This window comes from Centrocercus urophasianus, unplaced genomic scaffold (assembly GCF_019232065.1).
Source record: "Centrocercus urophasianus isolate 14NV4802_14NV808 unplaced genomic scaffold, USGS_Curo_1.0 seq_27, whole genome shotgun sequence".
In the NCBI taxonomy this organism is placed as follows: domain Eukaryota; kingdom Metazoa; phylum Chordata; class Aves; order Galliformes; family Phasianidae; genus Centrocercus; species Centrocercus urophasianus.
In genome coordinates this window covers 10216786-10238912 of record NW_024884833.1, presented here as the reverse complement: position 1 = coordinate 10238912, position 22127 = coordinate 10216786, and the positions used below count along the sequence as shown (strand labels likewise).

The 22127-nt window shown below is 39.6% G+C and overlaps 1 protein-coding gene across 1 annotated transcript; it reads right to left on the bottom strand.

Moving 5' to 3' along the window:
• Positions 1 to 3607: 3607 nt before the first annotated feature.
• On the bottom strand, positions 3608 to 19734 carry PSAT1 (phosphoserine aminotransferase 1). Its single transcript, XM_042826897.1, has 9 exons — positions 19659 to 19734; positions 17482 to 17542; positions 15846 to 15915; positions 14661 to 14866; positions 12998 to 13170; positions 12345 to 12514; positions 8771 to 8899; positions 6272 to 6409; positions 3608 to 5657 (listed from the first exon to the last, which is right to left on the bottom strand). Exons 1-9 carry the CDS (start codon positions 19716 to 19718, stop codon positions 5552 to 5554), a joined length of 1113 nt encoding a protein of 370 aa, XP_042682831.1. The 5' UTR covers positions 19719 to 19734; the 3' UTR covers positions 3608 to 5551.
• Positions 19735 to 22127: the final 2393 nt, after the last annotated feature.

Genomic DNA, 22127 nt, shown 5'->3' with positions numbered 1-22127 from the left:
TGAACTACACATTGTGGGTGATATATGTAGCTTGCCACTGTGTAATCTGCCACACTTTCCCTAGCCACAGTTTTGCTGCGTTACCCTGATATTAGTATTCATTGAGCCTCAGTATCCAGGAGGGCAGGAAGGGAAAGCACAGGACTGCCTCTTAAGGTGACTCCAACGTACACACCAACAGGTAAAAACACACTACTCCCAAAAGAATATTTTTTTTCACTTATGCATCAAAAATTAAATTTCTTAACACTAGTTCTAGTAATAAAGCTCACAGATGACTCTGGTTTTCATCATGGAACTAAAGCAAAGAATCATGTCAAAACATCTGTGAACTCAGATTTATTCATTATGGTACAAATTCTAAGTAGATTAATGGCAATTCCTTTCATAACAGTTTAGAAAATTGCAACCTTTCTCATATTTTCTTCAGACCGTTCTGTAAATAACCCACTTATAAAATACTCATTTTTTGCTTTTCATGCAGGGTGCAAAGGCAGGAGATTGAATTTGAATTTTCTAGGATTTCAGAAACCATACAGCTTTGGTTTTTGTCACATCAAACAGACATCTATTCCTTAGCCACTTAAAAATAAATAAATAAATAAATAAATCATACTCAGAATCTACCTGGTCTTCCACAAATCTCATTGCTTCTCTTTGATCAAGGTCCTCCAATCATTCAGTAATCCATGGGTAATTATAACTTCCTAGCTTCTTTAGCCTGAAAGAGACCAATTTATCACAGGCTGTCATGAATCTTGGTTCTGAATTATCAAGAGTCCAATTAAAGATAGAAATGAGGTTACTGCTTTCCAATTAAAGTGATTGATGACATGTAAAACCTTGTAACATTTCCCTTCTTAATTATGTACACTCCCATCAAATATGAAGAGATTCACCCTCATTTTATTTTTTATCCAGAGAGCGAAGTACAGAAAACATTAATCATATACTGATATAGTTCCAGACCTAATAATGCTTTCAGCATACATTAACAATTTCCAGTCTATCAGCTTCTGAAACGTATTTAATTTTTATTTCTGTTTCACTCCAAACATTTACTTCAAAGCCAGAAAGAGGCGTAAATTTTTTACAACCAAGCATATTCTCCTGGTACATCTTAAAATGTTAAGCCACTTACACTTTGAGAAGAAAAACAAAATTTAATTTAAGCACAAACAAGAAAAATATGAATATGCAAAGTGCCAGCTGACAATGGAGCAGGACTCTCCGCATCACTGTTCGTATAAATCATTTTCTTCCAATAGGATTATCTAGACAAATAAGGACGTGCCAAACTAGCTTCTAATTCTTATTTCATTATTTTGTGCTAGGCTTGGAGATAGTACAACAGTTGTGCTATGGAAATCACAGACTCATTGAGCTAGCAGGGTCCTCTGAGTCCATCAGACTCAACCCCATTGCTTGAGCAGGACCGGTGCCCCAGCCCATGTCAGAGGCAGCCTTTGGCTATCTCCAAGCAGGAGACCCCCCCCCAGCCTCTGGGCAGCCTGTGCTAGTTCTCCATTGTCCTGACAGCACAGAAATGCTTCCTGGCGCTCAGAAAGAGCCTCCTGTTTTCCAGTTTGTGCTCACTACCACTTGTCCTGTCTCCATCTCCTTTGCATATTTCCCTTTGGGCATTTATAGGTCTTGAGACTCTTCCAGGCTGAAAAGCCCCAGCTCTCCCAGCCTCTCCTCAAAGGAGAGGTGCTTTAGTCTCTTCATCACCTTGGTGGCTCTCTTATGGACTTATTCCAGCATGGCCATGACTCTCTTGTTCCAGAACTGGACATGAACTGTAGGTGTGGTTTCACCAGCATTTAGGGGAAGAATCACCTCTCTTAACCTGTTGGCAATGCTCTGCTATAGCAGCCAAGAATACTATTAGCCTGCGTGTACACTGCTGGCTCACACTTGGTGGCCACCAGGACTCTCGGGCCTTTTCTGCAGAGCCACTTTGCAGTGAGGTGGTCCCAAGCAAATACGTGTACATGAGACCATTCCTCCCCAAGTAGAGGATATTCTCCCAGCTGAACACAGTGAGATTCTTGTCAGCCCCCTTTTGCAGCCTGTCAAGGTCTGTCTGGATGGCAGCATTGCTCTCTGGTGCACCAGTCCCTTCTCCAGTCTCACGCCATCCACAAATTTGCTGAGGGAGCATTCTAACCCAAATTCAGAACATTAACAAAGACGTTAAACAGGACTCAATCCAGTATCATTCCTGGGGTACACCCCTTATTACTGGCCTCTGATTAAACTTCACAACACTGATCACCACCCATGGGTGCAGCAGTTCATCCAGCTTTTGATCCACCTCACTATATGCTTATCATACCTCATCAGCTTCTCTAGAGGAACCCTACAGCAGACAAGGTTGAAAACGTTAGTGAAGTTCAGGAGGACAATACTCACGAGTTCCCAGGATCCACCAGCTCAGTCAGGCATGATTTCCTATTGGTGAGTCTATGCTAACTACCAATGATTTTCTTTTGCTTCATGTGCCTATAAATGGTTTTTAGTATGAGCTTTCCATCCTCTTCCCAAGATTCAGGCATGGCTGACTACCTGTAGCTCACTGGGTCCTCCTTGCCCTTTTTTATGACTTTTTTTCTCATCCAGTCTTCAGGCACTTCTAGTTTTCACAGTCAAGCAACAATAATAGAGGGACATCCTAATGACACCAGCCATGTTCTGCAGCACTCACAGGTGAACTTGCAAATCACAGAATCATAGAATGGCCTGGGTTGAAAAGGACCACAATGATCATCTAGCTCCAACCCCCTTGCTATATACAGGGTCGCCAACCACCAGACCAGGCTGCCCATCCAGCCTGGCCTCGAATGCCTCCAGGGATGGGGCATCCACAACCTCTTTGAGCAACCTGTTCCAATGCATCACCACCCTCTGTGTGAAAAAATTCCTTCTAATATCTAACCTAAACCTCCCCGTCTCAGTTTAAAACCATTCCCCCTTGTCCAACCACTATCCATGCTCATAAACAGCTGTTCCCCCTCCTGTTTATATGCTCCCTTCAAGTACTGGAAGGCCACAATGCGGTCTCTCTGGCGCTTTCTCTTTTTCCAGCTGAACAACCCCAGTTCCCTCTACCTTTCTTCATAGGAGAGGTGCTCCAGCCTCTGATCATCTTAGTGGCCCTCCTCTGGATCCACTCCAAGTGCTCCACATCCTTCTTGTATTGGGGGCTTTAGGCTTGGATGCAGTATGGGGCCTCATGATGTCCAATTCACTCAAGTATTCTTACCTAGGTTCCTCTTTGGGTATCATGTGCTTTTTTTCATTTTTCCCTTTTCCCACCCACCCTCCTCCCTCCTTAGACTAGGGACTTTTATATTACAAACTAAATAGAATGCTAGCAACTCCTTTTGTGAAATCATAAACACCACATTTTGCTTTTCCACAATGTCTGCCCATGTGATTTTAAAAAAAAAAAATTGCCAAAATGTTCAACACAATTGAGAAGAAGCAAAGAGGTTCTCCTTTGGGTCAGTGGATCAGCCACATACAGCCATTTTAGCCTTTCTTTTTCTCTTTTGTCACCACACTGGAAACTCTGCCTGCTAACGAGAATAGGAGGCTCAGAGGCTTTTGAAGCAAAGAATCATTTATTAACTTTCAAGTCACAGTTAACGTTGAAAATAAGTCTACAGAACTCTGTAGGAGAACTCTGTAGGAAACTGAATTCTAATTAAATGTTAAATAGCTTTAATATAAGACTTGAGTTAAATCTTCATGAATGGCATGAAAAGCATCCTTTAAGCCTATTGTGCAGTCTTTTTTTCCATGGTAATTGTAGGAAATATTTTCAGAAAAATAATAGGTGAGGGAAACATTAATAAGGAAAAAGGATGATACTGGAGTCTAAAATTCTAACACATACTAGGCATGGAGTTCTCACCCTTTTGTCACAAAAAGCTTCAAACACACTGTGCTTCACAGCATGCTGTGAAACGTTTTTTTTTCTTCATCAACTTTATTTAATTATTTTGAGTTACATTACACTGATAAACATCTCCTAACAGCAGTCATAAAATGATGACAAGAGGAAGTCACCCCTTGCCCCTATCCCCTTGTTTGCTGTGAGATTTCACAAGAAAAGGAGCAGTCCATCATTGGTATTATTAGATTATTACTACTGTATTAGTGTTACATAAAACAAAAAGACTCAGTTCTTTACCAGAAACACAGCAGTCTGAAATCAGTTGCAGTAATACTGAATGTTATAATACGATCAGAGAGCGTTTATGTAATTTAAAATAGGAAGCCAGTATCAAAATACATTAATTGGCACCAAATTCACAGGCCAAGAAGGAAAAGTAACCCAAGTAGGGTATTACATAGAAGATCTTCTGAAGATCTTTGCATTAACATAGTTCCTCCCCTACCCCAGAGTATCGAAGTCTGGAATAAGCCTTAAGATTCAAGTAAGAAAAATAGACCTAAAGTGTGATGTATTGTCAGGAATAATCAGAAGTCAAGACTCACTTACAGCAGCTGGGCAGAATCCCACATACAAAAGCTGACAGAACTGAAGCAACGAGAAGGCAAAGAAAATACTTAGAGAGGAAAGACACTTTGGACTAAGAAGTCAGTGCAGAGAAAGTCACAGATTCATAGAGTGGAATACAGCAATCCAAATTGGCACAAGGGTAGCAAATTAAAGCAGGTTTTTGGTAGGAGCAGCAATACTCACACTCCAGTATAAGAATACAAAGTTAATAAACTGAAGTTTAAAATAAGTTTCTCTATGCAGTTCATATTATATACTAATTGAATTCTAAGTCCATGCATCTTAGGTCTCAACCAGTAAGTAGAAATACCAAAAAAAAAGGCCCAGTCACTAGTGTGTACTACTGCATGGGACTGTCCTGAAAACTCATGCAGGGAAACAAAGTTTTGAACACAGTGGCCTGAAGTTCAGAAACTAGATATTAACTCCTGAAAACTATTACTGAAACATCTGATAAACTAACTAGACACTCTTAGAGAACACTTAATGTTAGTTTGCCACTCACTGTTCAGTTGTATAGTCTGAGTACAGCTCTATAGAAAACTTGTAAGAAATTCTGCCTTTAGGAATTTACTGATAACAAGGTATATTTGAAGAAGTCATTTTCTAACTAGCAACAAGAGACAGCTGAGATTTTTTTTTTTCCAAAAAGTAGTACTGATTCCTATTCTGCGTTTATGTATAATTAAAGAACGACTAGTTTCAACTGAGCATTGTAGTGACATGTCTATGGTCAGAACTGAGATCCATAGCATCTCACAATGCTTTAACTATACATTAAGACTGTTGCTTTGCAAATTTTGGTTCCAATCTTGATCAGTCTAATACTCTTCATCTTCAGATAGGAGCCAAGACTGCCAAGCCCCTGGAAGGCCTTAATTCCATGCAGATAACTAAAATAGCTACTGGATGTACAAGAATATGTAATTTGTGCGCTATGTCTGTGCATAAGCACAGTGATTTCCAAACACTTTAGCTTTTATTTGATAGACGTGCAGCATGGCTCTAACACATGTGCATTTATGACTGATGCATCTGCATGAAGCTTCTCATGAATGTTGCAAGCTTCTGAACATCTTCTACAGTCACTGCATTATACAAAGAGGCACGGATTCCTCCCACAGATCTGAATTGCAAACAGGAGAGAAAAAAAAAAAAAAAGTTTTGTATATGCCAAGAAAAGACAAATATCATTTACAGTTACTTTTCCCCAACTGAACAGAAAGAAATTCATATTTTATATGAATGAGAGGTAAAATTTTACTCAAGGTAAGCAGGCAATCTAAAGCAACTTAGTATTTGTTGTTATAGCTTTACACTGTAGCCTTATGACATCAAAAAAAATCTAACTTTTTTAACTCCACAAATACCACTGTAACACGGGAAGGAATTCTTTCCATCAGCTAGATAAGTAATGTAATGGAGACTTTACGCAATGACAGAATTTGACAAAATGTCACCTTCTTTGGCATTTGAACAGAGACAAGAAAGTTTAATCAAGTTGAGAGAAGGCAGAATTAACAAGAAAGCTGTGCCCCATCACACCTAAACTATAGTTGATTCACCACCGATTTTTAATTACAGTCTCAAGACTGCAATTCCCAGTGCTCCCAAACCAATATGAAGAACAGCTTGTAAGCAAGAAATGCTGGTAAGTCAATACACAATGCCTGCTGCTGTATCGCTGTAATAATTTTTTATTCTGCACAGCAAGGGGATTCATCTCAATGCAGCACTTACCGATGTCCTTTCAGAGATATCATGTTAAGTTCCACAGCTTTCTCAAGGAATTTCTTTTCCAGGACTTCATCACCCTTGATGCTGCCAATGCGGAAGGGGACGTTCATTCTGCTTCGGTTCTTCTTCTCCACTGGACATCTAGAAAAGATGCAAAATTAATGATTATCCTGCTTTTTGCTAAATTTACATTTTCCATTACAAACAATTTCAGAAAGTGAATAATTGCATCCAGCTCAAAAGTCATTGTTCCGTAACTAAAGCAATCATTACTTTCTGTGAAAGAAAGCAAACATCCTTTTTTCAACAAAGTATAATTATGGTAATAAGAAGTGGAAGGCCTTTCTGACATACTCAAAATTGTCTCTGACAGATATTTCTATTCTGCTGGCCACAACTGCTACTAGAATTGAGTTTGACCCACCCAAACAGAGGTAAAACAAACAAACAAACCACCACAGTATAAGGAAGCTTCCACTGGAGACTTTAATTAGTAGTTTCAGTCCCTCTTATCAATGTCTTATTTGGTGTTATTAAGAATCATGAACACAGAGAGGAGAGTGATCTCCAGAACAAATTTTACATTACATACGTGGCCACAACATATTCCTTTAATCTAAAGCAGAAGATTTAAGATGCATTTAAAGCAAAATTACTCTTCATTTTTTTCTAATCTGTGTTTGTTTTATGGATTCTGTTTCATTTGTAGTTATTGTGGACAGAAAAAACATGGCAGGGCAAAACATAAGGGGAAAATGGAGGGAAGCATTTAATACTTAAATACTTGTCCTTAGTGCTTCTGGTGACAAAAGAGATACAAAGCCACAGTATTCTCCAAAATTGTGATGTAAATTCTTGCATACATTGCATACATTCACAAGGAAATATTTTTTATTATTCTATTTTTGACATGGTTGTGGGTTGAGTTTAGGTTGGACTGTTTTTTGTATGCAGCAGGGGTGTTGAGTTCTCCATTGGTTCCTTTGTGCAGACTAAGTAGTAACTAATCATAATATTAACATATGTAAGTTCTCTGTGCCATCTGTAACCAGGAAAGCACTTTTTCAAAAGGCCTATGCTTGTAAGGATTCTCACATTTGGATATATATATGTATGCTCCATGTAAGATGACCCATTTCCATTCAGGCAATCTAACACAACTCAAGCTGTAGTGCAGAGTCTTTAGAAAGCAACAAACTGCAAATGGCACGCAGCACTTTGTGGAATAGCCTCGATTCACAAAAAGCTTGTCACACCTCTTGCTCAGTGAAGCATGCCATGGATGGGTGGTACATTACAACTAGGAAGGCAGCTTCAAATAAGAATGGATAAGAATGGATCTGTGACTAAAAAAATGACTTGAACTGTGCTGCTATGCAAGATGCATACAGATCACTTAATGAAGTTTGCTTTGCTTTCCTTATTTGCCAGTTCACCATCCTACTTGCACTGGATTTGCCTATCAAGTCCTATAGGCCCACTTGCCAAAAACAAAGATTTTTTATTTGCCATAAAATGTTTTTTCAAAGCTTGATTTGCTCACCGTTTTATGAAAAAGCCCTCAGGGTTTTAATAAAGTAGGATCACAATTCTAATCATTGCAATGCCAAAGGCAAAGTTGCTCCCATCATGAAAATGGATCAGCAGAATGCACTGAATATTATGAACTATATCTTTGCCAATTAAGGTTGAGGCCAACTTAAATTTAAAATCTAAATTTAATTTCTCTATCCTAACTTTGACTCTAAAGTTATTTAGGTCCCAAATTTTGACTATATACTGAAGGCAAAGGAAAATATTTTGCAGTCTGTCATTTGATAGTTTTTGAACTTATGGGTATTGAAACCATTGTTGCTTTTTACAACACCAAGATTTAACTACACATTTCGGGTCCTGTCCAAGGAAAAAAGCCTTGCATCCATACACAAACTGTCAAATCTGTTTTTAAATAACATCAAAAACAGCTGAAAACAAAATACTTTATGCACAGATTTTTATGCACAGATTACATTCTGACTAATTCAGCAAGTGTTACAGAACTGACTACAATTAATACAGATACTCTTCCTGAGTGTACTAAAAAAAAAAAAAAAAAAGTAGAGGTTTTGATTTCTGGAGAGATGGTTAGAAAGGAGATGATGCAGAACTCCTCTTACCAGCTTCTTACCAGCCACCTTCTTGGTTTTGGCCTGTAATTCTCAAAAATGCAGTAAGCATACTAAATAGCTGCAACCTGCTTTCAGTACACGCCTCCTAGGCTCCTGTGTTTTACTAAGGGCTTCTCAAGCGATTTGTATAGGATAATAGGAAATAACATCCTACTGGAACAAAACTCACCCTTGGAGAGTTACCAAGTGAATTATTTGCATAAATAATCTCTAGGATTTCAGGACTCCTCAATTTCAGTATATTGAAAAAGTAACTTAAAAATGAACTTGAAGTTATGCTTTAACTTTAGCTGCACAACAAATTTTTAAAGCAAGGGGAAAACACACAACTTACACATAGAATCCATTAGACCTATCTATAATATCATAAATCATTTGTGATTTGATTAAACTAAGTTTGTCCATGGCTGCAGCTCCACCATTGTTCTTTATCCACTCCAGCACCAGTCCCATGATATAGATACTGCAACAAAAGAAAATATTTGTTGTTTCTTTTTATCTGACTGAAAAAACAAAAACAGTCATGAATAATAGTACATTAAAGTTTTAACTGTGAGATGTTACATTTATTTTTAAGGTATTTGTTACAGTATGAGACCTGTACAGCTGCTCTACTCAAGACGTAAGAACAAACCTCAAATCTACATGAAGTAAGAATGCCAGAAATCTAATCATGTTTTCACAACTGTTAAGAATAAACCTACAATCCCATTTCTGTCTAAAAAGATCATTTTCCCCTCCTGAACAGTGATGTTTGACGAAACAAATAATTAATGTATTGCACTTAGTTATTCATTACCATTCAAGTTTAAGCAGGGTCCTGGAAGCCTACTGAAATCATGTCCAGAGACCAAGTATTTCAATGCCAGTTACACAGAGCAACATAAAAAAAAAAAAAAAAAAAAAAAAGTCCCCAAGGCCTTTTGCCTTTGTGCTTTCGCTATAAAACTCAGCTTGTTCAAGTTCAGACATTTCCCACAACTACAACATTTTGCATAATAAACTGTTCACAAGTTTTTATGGCACCTTTCCAACAGATTTGCTTTTATTTTATCCCTTCATTACAAATTCCAAGGGAGTACTCAGAGAACATTACCCTGCAAGTTCCCCTAACATAAGTCTAACAGGAGTTTGTTTTAAACTTCACTCCTTCCAATCTCTCAGGGGATGCTATTCTCAAATCTTAGAACACTTCAGAAAGACTGTAGAATAAATCAGGTTACAGATTGCCTTTTACAAATACACCTTATAGATTTGAGAGCACAGCCTTGCTACATTTATGACAGCAGGCTGCCAACAGCCCCATTAAATGAAGAATTGCCTAGACCCCTGACAGGTACACAGGGCCACATTCATCTCGTGCTTTCATTTCCTCAAGTGAAAATTTTGGACAAGTAATGCTTAAAGAAGTTAGGCCTGGAATCATCCACAAAGGTCAGCCAGATTAAACCCTTAATCCATGTTACATGTCAGCCAAAATAATGTTTCAGGAGCAATTTTAAACACTAAACAAACCCTTGGAGCTTGAAATTAGTGTTTTTTTTAAATAGGAAACGCATTGCAGATTTTAGCAAAGTAGATCAGGGTCAAAGAGTTAAGCGCTGTAGCACCAAAATGTTAAAGCCATTGGCATCCTTTCAATTTAACTTATCATCCTGCTGAAATAGCTGCTGTATATTCTGTTAATATTTCCTGCCTGTTTGCCACAAACCCTAAGAGAGTGCAAGGAAAAGAAGAGAGGAAAAAAAAGTTAAGAAGTTTTGCCAGTTCCTTATAAAAACTGGAACAGGCACTTAGAACCAAGCCAAATAGACAAACACCAAGCCAACATTTCTGTCTGCGTTACATTTTGGATTCTGGAGCACACTCCAACTTGAGTCTGCAGCATCAAGTGAAATAAAGCAACGCAGCAGTCAGAAAGGAGAAAGGTTGTTAGACCAACTTTATTTTCCATTCTTTTAGTTCTCCACTATTCTATTAGTGTTCTTGAAAGACATTGAATTACAGCTGAAGCTGCATTTGCTTTTCAGAATTTATTCACAGTGGTTAAAATTAATTAAAAGACTGCAAAACTTAATTTTGGTTTTTCTTTTCAAATCAGAGAAGCAGCACTGCTGAAGTGTTGAGAACTTTGCTTCTTTAAATGGAAATAGCTTTGCACTTGGAAAACATGAATGGCTGGATTTGAAACCCAGCATGTGCAATGCAAGCACACAGTGTCCAAAATGGTATGCATGACTTGGCAGTCAGAAAATAATCAATTACAAGAGAGAGGCTTTATCAGTTGTTGAAGAAAGTGCTCATACTGCCTGTGTACTGCAGAGAGGAAGAGAATAATCTGGCAAATTTAGGTTAATTTTTCTTTTAAATGCAAATCCTAATGATAGTGGCTATGCTTAGTCAGTAAGGCAGTCTTCAGATGGCTGCAGGAGCACATCATTACAGTACTACCCACTCTACAGTGGCCATATTGCTTTGGAAAATTCCAGTTATGCAACAGAATATGAAATAAACATATAGGTACAGGATTTACTTTTCCTTTTGATAAATTAAGATCAACTATACGTCTATGCCTTTCCACTAATACACACCTTACGCGCCACACTATGAGAAACATAGATTCAATAACGTAATCTGTACCTCAAAATTCTACTGAATTTAAATTATAAAGGTATTAAGGTAGACTTTATGTGCAGGAATCATTGTAACTCATTTTGATACAGTGTACATGAAATCTGCTGGATATCATTAGGTACTGTAACTTCACAAACTCTGGCTTGTACTAAATGGAGTCTAAGAGCTGCAGTCAAACATTGCCAGCATGAAACAGAATTTCCTGTTGATAAGAGATGATGCAAACTTTGAAAAAAAAGAAGTTATTTTTTGACATATTGCAAAAATACTTTTTGGAAAGGAAGTTTCTAACTTAAGATTTTATTTTTTAAAAAGCAGCTGTTTTAGTTGGCATTGGTATAGTATTTTTAATTATTTCAGTTTAGAAGTGCCATATTAAGTAGGGCTAAATATTACTAATTTAATGCCTAAGCATTCCTTAGCAAAGTATCATCTAACTAGGTATCAGAAGATGAGAGACACTGCTTTTAAAAAAGCAAGCTATAGTCTGTTTTACCTCATGCGTACATGAATTCCCTGATAACATGACTATTTTATTATCTTGACTGCTACCAATAATTACAAAGATTGACCAATTTTATTTTTTAATCCCAAGCCAAGCACTGAGGTAGTACCTAAAGAAATATGGAAAGTCTTACTAGAAAAGAAGGGAAAGCAATGACAACACCACCCTTTTTAAAACTTTTCTCTAGTTTCATTTCAAAACTCATTGCAGTGAATGGTTTAGTTCAAACTAGAAATGTTCCAAGAAATTTTAAAATATATCTCATATTTTATATTTTAAAAACATTTAGTAATGATGACACCATTTATTATTTCCTAGCATGAAGGCAGAAATGGATGAAGGTTTAATTGCTGACAGTGGTTTCAGGTAGAAATTAAATGAAGTGTAATGAGTGCTCAAGCAGCAAGACTAATTGCCCCAGTTACATACTCACAGTCTTAGAGTCTTAGAACCATTAGTATTGTAGCAGCTCGAGTCATGTTTGTTTAAGCTAAAGAACTAGATCCTGAAATTCAATGATGAAATTATGGCACACAGTGTTTAATTCTAAAAATACTACATCCTTTATGTCCAAGTCCCATTCATCGGGCAGCAAGGCCTACTACAATCACTTCAAATATTTTCAGCAAAATCACATGAAATCCTTTAGCAGATCAGTTACTTGAAGACAAGCAACACTCTGTTCTGAAACTTTTTTTTCCACTAAGCATAGCAGATGGTAATGCAGAAACTTCCTGAATAACAGATATTAAAAAGCTGGATAAGTTACCTGTAGCATGGAGGAGTGTTATATAAAGAGCCATTCGCTGCTTGTGTTTTGTAATCCATCACTACAGGGCATTCCTTCAGTGCAAATCCCAGCAAGTCCTCACGTACTATTACAACAGTAACTCCAGCACAGCCAACATTCTTCTGTGCACCAGCAAAAATCACACCAAACTGACAGAAAGAAAGGAAGGGATCACAACATACATCAATTAACTGAATAAGAAACCAGTATTTTTATATGGATTATACAACTGAACAGTTTGGAGAACATGTCATAAGTAAGTTGGTCAAGGACATGCCAGCAGAAGCTCTAATTTCAAGGTGTGCTTCCAGCTATAATTGTTATCCCATGTATATCTTCATTCAACAGGTTTTCCAGTAATTTGCCAAATACTTAATAGTCACAAATGATTCTCAAGGCAACTTGTCCCCATTTGCACACTACTGCAAGCAAAATCTGCGAAAAACACATAGACAAAACTATTTCCAATCAGCTTGGTATTTCACAAGAGGCATCATATAATCCACCTGCTCAAGGGAAAGCAAAACAGGAAAAAAAAAACAAAAACAGTTGAAGATGAAAGTACTAGTAAATCCTACTTCTCCTGAGTCCTACTCCTTCCATCCTTCACCCCCTCCTTAACTGCACTCTACCTTGGAAATATCCACAGGCCTTGACAGGAAATTTGATGACATATCACAAACCAAGACTGCTCCTTTGACATCAGGTACAAAGTCAAACTCAACACCATGAACAGTCTCATTAGCACAGTAGTACACATACGATGCATCTGGATTGAGATTCCAAGTGCCTGGGTCAGGAATGTCTAAAACAGACAAAAAGAATATCAAAGGTCACTACACAGATGTAATTTTCCTGGCACGCAGTTTTATTTTAAGGCTAGACCCTCAAGTATAAACCCAGAATGATTTTGCAGCCTGAAGTGAAAAGCTGCATTGTAGCTTCCTGGTAAGGTATCCACAGAAGAAATATATCAGCACATCCCCAGTATTCTGTGGTGGGCCATCATCAGGCTTACAAACATTCATCTGACTTTCAGTCCTTTTTCCTTAAGGAATCTTCATCAGGCGGAATCTTCTACATGTCTTTGAAACTACTGAAGCATACAAATTCTTACTGGTAAAGTTACTGGAATCTCTGTTTACACGAACCTCTAGAAGCATTTTTAGACCTCTCAAAGAAAGTATGTGTTCAGCTGTCTCCTATCTAAACCTTATAAGGGATCTACAAAATTAAAATTTGCCTCAGTCAATAGGCCATACACTGGCAAGCCCAAACAGAACAGGTTTTGCATAGAACAAATGGGTTTCCCTCTCTTCTCCTCTTCTCCAAAAGATGCGGGGAATATATGCTGCTTTTGCCTCTCCCATTGTTTATTCCCTCTTACTTTAATTATAGCTGCCAAATACATTCCCCTATAATAAGTCATTGGTTTAAATAATTCCTGTGTCTTAGAGGATTTATTAACCTGGAAGATTATATAAATGGTAATCGGGGCACCAACTGGTTTGGGGAATATTCTTTGTCTTCCCTGCTGCCACTCTTTTGACTTTAAATTGTGTATCACAGAGCAGAGAAAAGAAATAAAAGCACAATTAACAGAAGAATTTAGATATCCCTAGTCCAATAATTATTTATTTATAACCAGTGACCACTTAAAGCATACATGTAAAATGTCCTGAAACAGATTTTCTAACAAAGAAGTCACACATAACCTCTCTTCCTTGTACATAGTGGTCATTAAAATTATGTCATATCCATATGCTCTATGAGATGAAGTTAGAAGTGCCTTTCCTATTTCAGAGCTAACTAACAAATGGTCAGGAGATGAGTGTTTGGGAACCCCTGAAAGACCGTAACAGAAAGTACCCATCACCCATCTCCTGGGCCAGTACACATAAGATGCCAAATATACTTCTTAATTTCATAATAATTTATTACTGAATGCATAAGAAATTGAATTACTTCAGCATATACCTGCAAATACCTTAAAATCTAAGTTAAAAAATAAAATAATTCAGACAGCCCACATAATTTTCCTGTCTCCTTCCTACCGCTCAAGTTCTGGAACCCGGTCACTCTCACCTCAGAATGCTTGCCTGGTGGAGGCCACTAGGCTACCTAACCAATCTCTTAGTCATGGATGTGGAGACATGCAGCAGACAGTTTTTGAGTGCTGGCCAGTCAACCATTTAACTAGTTAACGCTCAATAACACAATAGCTGAGACAGGCCAATTTTTATAGCAATTCAGAAAAGCAAGCGTTCACATCAATATGTGTAATCATCAACTTACTTGTATAGGCTGATAGTTTCGGATGAACAATATTCACTTTGGCATACTTCTCTGCTTCTTTAGCAGCTTTTGCTGACCAAGCTCCAGTAACCACATAATCCGCCTGTCTACCCTCCTTTAAGCCAATCAGGTTTAGTGGGACTGCACTGAACTGACCAGATCCACCTCCTTGGAGGAAAATAACTTTGTAGTTTTCTGGTATAATTCTGCAAGCAAGAAATTACCATATTTTATTCTCAAAAGACAAAGGACACATACCACTTACATACATTTGACTGCAAACCTACAGAGAAGGAGTACTGCTATTTCAGTAGATGTTTTTCAGAGGTTAAACCAAATCCTGCCAACTTACCTCAAAGCCGGTCTTGAATAAGAACCTAAACAGTAGGAATAGTGCTATATTGGATTTAAAAACATTTACTGGAAATAAGCAAATTTTGACCCAAACTATAAGCAAATTCATTCCTGAGAAGCTTCTATCACAGCACACAGGCTCAAACAGTATTCCAGCAGAGCTAATGCTCACTTGAAGTTTTGTCTCTTACAAGCTTCACGACATTTCTGAATTGAGATGGCTTCACAACAAAGTTCTCGAAGTACAATTCAGTTTTTAGACTCTTAATTTGCACATGCAACTGCACAGTACATTGTACATGCGGAGCATGTGGAGGAGCTATTTACATCATCACAAAAATTACTTGTTCGAACTACTCACACTGGCTGTGACAAGGAGTCAAGCTTTAAAAAACAAAGTATGGTCCTTTCATATAAAACTACTGTGAGAATAGTACACTAATTCTAATGCATGATATAAAAACATTAACCCTAATCCATGATCTAAAAATTTTTTACTTGAAACTTTTTTAAGCATTACAGCACATGTAAGAAAGGGGCTCTTGACCAGTCATTTCTTATAAATATTATGTTAGTAAAATAAGGTAATGTATGAATCAGCAATATACAGATCACCTGCATGCCATCAGAGAACATATTTCTGTTATTTCCACTTATTTCTTAAAACAGATTTCTTAAGAACTAGGCAAGTGGAAGGCCGATATCCTCTCCATTACTTAATCAGATGCCTATCTAAACAAACTAGGAACCTTCAAGGAAAAGTCTCCACACTTGGCAATTTTAGTGCAACTATCACAAGTTTAATTTAAAAATAGGAAGTAGTTCACTTACAGTAATTCACGCAAGAGATTTTCAGCTGTATTTAAAATTTTTGAGAAATCCGAGGTCCGATGGCTCATTTCTATGGTAGCGGAAAAAAAAGCATAGCATGGAACAAGACAGACACGTATGAATGTGATTTTACCAATTGTGCTAAGCTTTAACATTTTTACACTCACAGACCCAACACCCAAAGGCTTCCGTTCCCAGTTCCAACTCCTGTTTTTGTTGAGCCCTTCCAAATGCCCACAAAACCCTTACTTTTCAGATTTTGTCCGATTCTGTGCAAATCCTCCCCACTAATATTTGGCAGCCACATGACCTAACTACTCCTCCCCCTCTCCCCTCTCCCATCCCCAACCCTCCCCCCCCCAAAAAAAAGCAGGCAAATAAAAACATTCCCTAGGAAGGTGCAAATTTCTTCACTCTAAAAACATCCTTAGTTATTACTTTACTCTATACCTGCTAAACCAGTACAGGGGGTTGTCTTATTATCTTATTTCACAAAAACTTAATAATGCAGTAGTCCAAATTAGAACTTCAGGCTACTGAATTTTAATTTCTTTTATTAAACCATAGTCTTCCTTCTGTCTAGAAGAGCAAACAATTTTAACACAAATCTGTACCCCAAAGAGACTGCTGTATATGATAAATTTAGCAATTAAAAATTTCAGAGGGGGTAGTAAAATGTTGGGCATGCTTGCTCTTAAATGTTTTATGCCTCTGGGACTGAATAATGACTCAGCCATGCAAGTAACATAAAGCACCTCATCTTTCTGGCTGAATAGCACAGACTTCCTAAAGGAAAGGACACTAGACATCAAATACATCTGAACTGTTTTGCCAGGTGGTACATGAGATAACGAGTGCAGACATACAAGTGCACAGTATGTGTATATCCACATATAGCATTTTATGTAAATAAAAACGCAGGTAATTTCTTAAAGATCCAGAAATAATAGGGCTTTAATTATGATTAATTAGGCTGAGAGAGCTGGAGCTGTTCAGCCTGGAGAAGAGAAGGCTTTGAGGGACCTTATAGTAGCCTCCCAGTATCTGAAGGTTGTCTACAGGATAGCTGGGCAGGGACATTTTACAAGGGCATGTAGCAACAGGACAAGGGGAAACAATTTTAAACTGGAAGGAGGTAGATTTAGACAAGAAATCAAGAAGAAATTCTTCACTCTGAGGCTGGTAAGACAGTGGTACAGGTTGCCCAGAGAGGTTGTGGATGCCCCCTCCCTGAAGGCATTCAAGGCCTGGCTTAATGGGACATTGAGCATCCTGGTCAAGTGGAGCTGCCCTGCCTAAGCACGGGGGTTGGAACAAGATGATCTTAAAGGTCCCTTCCAACCCAAACCATTCTATGATTAGTTACTTTCATCCATAGTGCTTTATGTTGGATTAGTAAACAGCAACCTGTGGATCGTTTTATGATCCCCTGAATGAATAAAAAGCAAGGAAAGAACAGCAGTTTACAAAAGGACATAACCAAACATAACCAAACAAGGTATTACAAGCTGTTACACAAGAAAATGAGGTATTCAGTTGCAAATATCAATAGCAGAAGCCTTTTTTTCTTTTTTAAGAAATTGAATTAAGAATCTACACTCCGAAAATCATACAAAAATTTGGAAGTCTTACTTACCGAGAACACTAATGCCAAGTCCTTTGTAGTCCACCAATTCTTTTTGTGCTGCTAATAATACCTAACAAAACAAACAAACAAAAAAAAATCCACAAATAAATTGAGAATTTTCTACTATGTGGAATCCCTAATGTATCATACATATACCAGCTGCTCCATAGTGCAGTAGCCTAACAATTCTCTAAGGAAATTAACAAAATAATAGGCTCCATGTAATTTCATTTTATCTAGTAGATGAAGGCTTGTCTTAAAATAGCATAATTAAATCCTATGCTTCATGTAGAGACTTCACATTTCAAGTCATTATTTCAATAGCTGCACTTCCAGATTACTTTAGAATGACTTTTAAGTGCTGAGTGGAACTCCTAAATGCTTATAGAAGGCTTAATGTTCAGAAACGTGTTTTTTCTATTCTTATTTCCCCCATCTTGTGTTCTTTCACTCACCTCCCACAAATAGGCTAACTGAGATATCGAAAGAATAATCAAAAAACAGCATGTGGCACTTGATACCTCACAGTGATTCAATGCCACAAGGCCTGGTTTCATAGAACAAAGTCCTGCACTTCCTAAAGATGCATGTTATCTGTTACTGAAAGTTAAGAAAAGAATTAAATGAAAACTCTGAGGCAACAAAAATCAGGTTACTTTTAGCAGCCTTGGCAAGCTGATCTGCTGCTTCAAGCTTTTAATTTGCCTTTCTCTCATAGCTCTTACATATCAACAAAGCAGAATTAGATCCTAACCATCTGTTTCATCATTACTTCTGGTTTCAGTGAATTCCTGCATGAGAGGCAAACCTTTGTTAGCCCCTCCAAATAGATGCAGGAGATGGAAATCCAGTAGAAAAGCCTCCAGAGCAACTGCTGTATGTGCACATCTCGGGGTCTGCCAAGACACCGCATGCTTCAGGCAGCTGCAGGAGCTTTGCTGACAGGGCATCTGTGTGATTTGTCAGCTGTAAAGCTGGTCACCTGCAGTTCAACCATGAATAGCGTGCAGCTTTTCATCTCCAAGATCACAATATTTTAACAAATGTGTTTCACGCTACGAACATACCCATGCCAAATGAGTTTAATAAGTTAGAGCGAACTTGCAGAGCATCAGAAAGGGCTCGTTAAACTGCTGTGTAGAATCCAGTTCTGTTAGTAGCTTTATCTGAGAAGCTGCACACGCCTCACTATCAACACTTACGGCTCTTCCTAGAAGGCATGAAGAGCTCTGTCTTTAGACAGTCTGAGCACCCTGCATGCAGCATCACCTCAAAATCAAACAACATGAAACAACTGCGGCAGCACAGCCCATTCCTGCTGCTGTGTTTCTGAAGGTGCTTAAGTGACCAGCAGCTTGGAGCACACCAGGGCCCTCCTCAAACACCCAGTTAACTGTGACAGCATGACCAAAGTTGCTGCAGTCACGGCAAGAGCTCCTTTTGGAACAAGCAGCTCTACCGTATGGAGCAATCAATGTCCTTGCAGTGTGGTCTATAGGGGATGTTTCCAGGAGGAAACTCGTAAATAAAATCGCTGTAAAGCAAGCTGATTTACCTAGTAAAACTGGTAAAGAAAAAACATAGAAAATAAGTAAGAAAACTATGGAGGAAACCAACACAAGAAGCACGAACTCTCACGGTACGTCGCCCCTACGCCGGCAGCCGGATGCCTGTGATCCAGCTGGAGACACCCTCGCTCCATATGCAACTGTGTAATCTACGGCTGCTGATGCAACTTCCCACAGAGTTGAGTCTGCACTGCACTCATTACCATTTCTTTAAACGAAGAGATGGCACCGGGTTGCTATGCCCTCTATCAGCTCATAAGCATCAAACTCGACACGAACACGCAGCGCACCGACGGGACTCCAGCGCTCCACACAGAAGCCGCCTGAGCGCAGGACAACGCCAGCACGCCGCGCTGCAGCGCCGGCGGAGCCGCTCCGGGAGAAGGGGCAGCGGCTCACCGGACGCTGACTTGGGACGGCAGCCGGGATAAAGGAACGGAGAGCTACGCGGTCGACTTTATCGCTCTTCGTCTCAGCTTCCCGGCCCTCGCTCGGCAGCGGTAGCCCCACAGGGCCACACCGGGAGCGCGGCCACACCGGGAGCGCGGCCACAGCGAGGTACTCCCAGCGCGCCCCCCACCTCGCCGCCAGACCTGGCGGGTCCCGGCCCCTACTCACAGAGCGCGGCAGCTTGGCCGGCCCAGCGCCGAAGTTAGCCACCTGCCTCGCCCCCTCCATGATGGCGCCGCTCGCCCACCGCCGCTCACCGCCCCCGGCCGCCGCGCCGGTATAAACCCCCCGCCGCCCGCTCGCCGATTGGCTGCTCTCGCTCACACCCCGTGGGAGGGGCCGCTGCCGGACCGCCCCGTCGATTGGCCGCCCGTGGGCAGCGCCCCGGCCGGCTCCTGGCGGCGCGGCCACGAGGCGGAGGCGTGATCAGCCGGGAGACGCCCCGCGCACGCCCCGCATACGCCTCCGCGCTCCCACTGTCCCCCTCTTCCCCTCTCCCAATCCGTGCGCCCCACGCAAGGCCGAGCGTATGGTTAATGTCGCGGAGCGGGGAGCAGGGCCGGGTCTGGCTCTTCCAGGCCGATATGCAGCATTCTTTCCACAGATAGCTTGGTGCAGAAACACGGAGTTAACACGAGATTGTTGCTGCTGAGGGAAAGTCTTTAGCTCATTCAATTTCCTCTCATAGTTTTAGTGAGAGAAGAACTGCGCCACACTCCATTTTCAGAAGTGATTTTAAAGCAAATGGCAGTAAGTCACTTGTGACAAAACAAACTATGAAGTATGATTGAAAACAGATGGGCTCTTAAGAGCCCCATAATTTCCAAATATCTCGAAGATTTGCTGTTCTCTTGCACAGTTGCATGAAGTGCACACTCTGGACCCCCCTTTGCTCAGCAGTACCCAAGAGCTCATGTTGCCTCAGCCTGTGCATGCTGATCTTCTTTCTCAGATATAATGATATTCTTGTTCCAGCACCTGAGCACTCATTCAAAGAATTATTTTCTCCTAATATCCAACCTGAACCTTCCCAGCCAATTTAAAGCCATGCTCTCCCATTCTATTGCTGTTACCTGGGAGAAGAGGCCAAACCCCACTTCATCACAACCTCCCTTCAGCTAGTTGTAGAGTGCAGTGAGGTCTCCCCTTGAGTCTCTTCCAGACTGAAATCCCAGCTCCCTCAGCTGCTCCTCATAAGAATTGTGCTACAGACCCCTCACCAGCTTCACTGCCCTTCTCCGAACACACTACAAGGGCTCAATGTCTTCCTTGTAGCAAGGTGCCCAAAACTGAACACAGAACTCAAGGTGTGGTTCCACCAGTGCCAAGTGCAGAGAAATGATTACCTCACTAATCACTATCCATTACAAATTTTTTTCAGCGAAGAAATACTCTTTAATTTGTTCATTTCCCTGTTTAACCAAGTCAATCTGGTACTATGAAAAAAATTTTCTGGCATAAAAACATTTTCATCTTGTGCATGTTAATTTGCTTAAGAAAAGTTAACAGAGATGGCAGCTTTACAGAAGAGATGACCTTCATTCTGGCCATGGACATAGTTTAAGAACTTCACCAAACTTGCATTGAGGCACCAGAGCCTTCCTTGGTTCTGAAGAACTAAAAGCAAACTTGAGAAATGTTGATCTGATACATTCTCTCCAAAATATCAGGGTATTTTTAAAGTTCTCTTTAGGCCACAAGACCCAAGACAACTAAATTACTTCTAATTATTCAGACTAGTTCTAACTGAATGGAAATCCCAGCTGAGCTGTCCAGTAACAACATAAAAGGTGCCACAATATAATTGTCTTTGTTAGAGGCTCTAAGAGAAGTGGGCAAAGAGGTACATGATCTTTGTACAGGCCAAAAGTACCTCTATTTGCCTAGAGGATCAACTCTGAACTTGACGGGAACAAGGTACCCAAGGAGGGGTGGTGGAAATGATCAGAAATAATGCAGGTTGGTGGCTCACATCAACAAACTGGGCCCTACCATACCAAGCACACTGATGTCCAAACAGCATCAGTCTTGAATACTGTGTGTCACAACCCAAAATGTAAATTAAAACTTTGGAATTAAATGTTGTTCACATTTCTGGTACCTGCTGCTAGAACACAAAAGTAGAATCTATCACCTCCGAGCACAGGGAGTAAATACCAGCTACTGTCTTCTTTCACTTCAGGAGAGCCCCATCATGACCAAGAAGATAAAAATCAGCAGCTCCTTTGAGGTTGCTGAAAGACTTGCCCAGTGCTTTAAAAAAATCCATTACATCCTGTGTGCTGAAAGGGAGTAAATAAAATTGATAAGGATGAATAAACCTGACAGTTACCTGAACACAGAACAGTCCATTTCTATTCACATGCAACTATTAAGCTTTTGCAATTGGAGAAAATGCAGAAAAATGGTGAAGGTCACATCAAAGTTTTGTTACTTTTAAATTGAGATTTCTGTTATTTTAATATTTTGCTACCAGCAATTATTATCTTTTTATTACGTCAAAATCCATACATTCATTATGCCAGTATTTATAAGCATCCTGCATAAAACATAGGCTTTAAAAATCACGTCTTACAGTACTACTTCTGGCTTCCAGTATTTGATTTGTGACCCTGTAAGTAGCACAAGCCCCTGCAA

Excerpts from the sequence above, each read along its gene's own strand:
- PSAT1 (XM_042826897.1), bottom strand. The coding sequence starts at position 19,718 with ATGGAGGGGGCGAGGCAGGTGGCTAACTTCGGCGCTGGGCCGGCCAAG. Across the intron at positions 17,543-19,658 it reads CGGCCAAGCTGCCGCGCTCT|GTATTATTAGCAGCACAAAA; the intron begins GTGAGTAGGGGC and ends TTGTTTTGTTAG. Across the intron at positions 5,658-6,271 it reads ATATCTCTGAAAGGACATCG|ATCTGTGGGAGGAATCCGTG; the intron begins GTAAGTGCTGCA and ends TTTGCAATTCAG.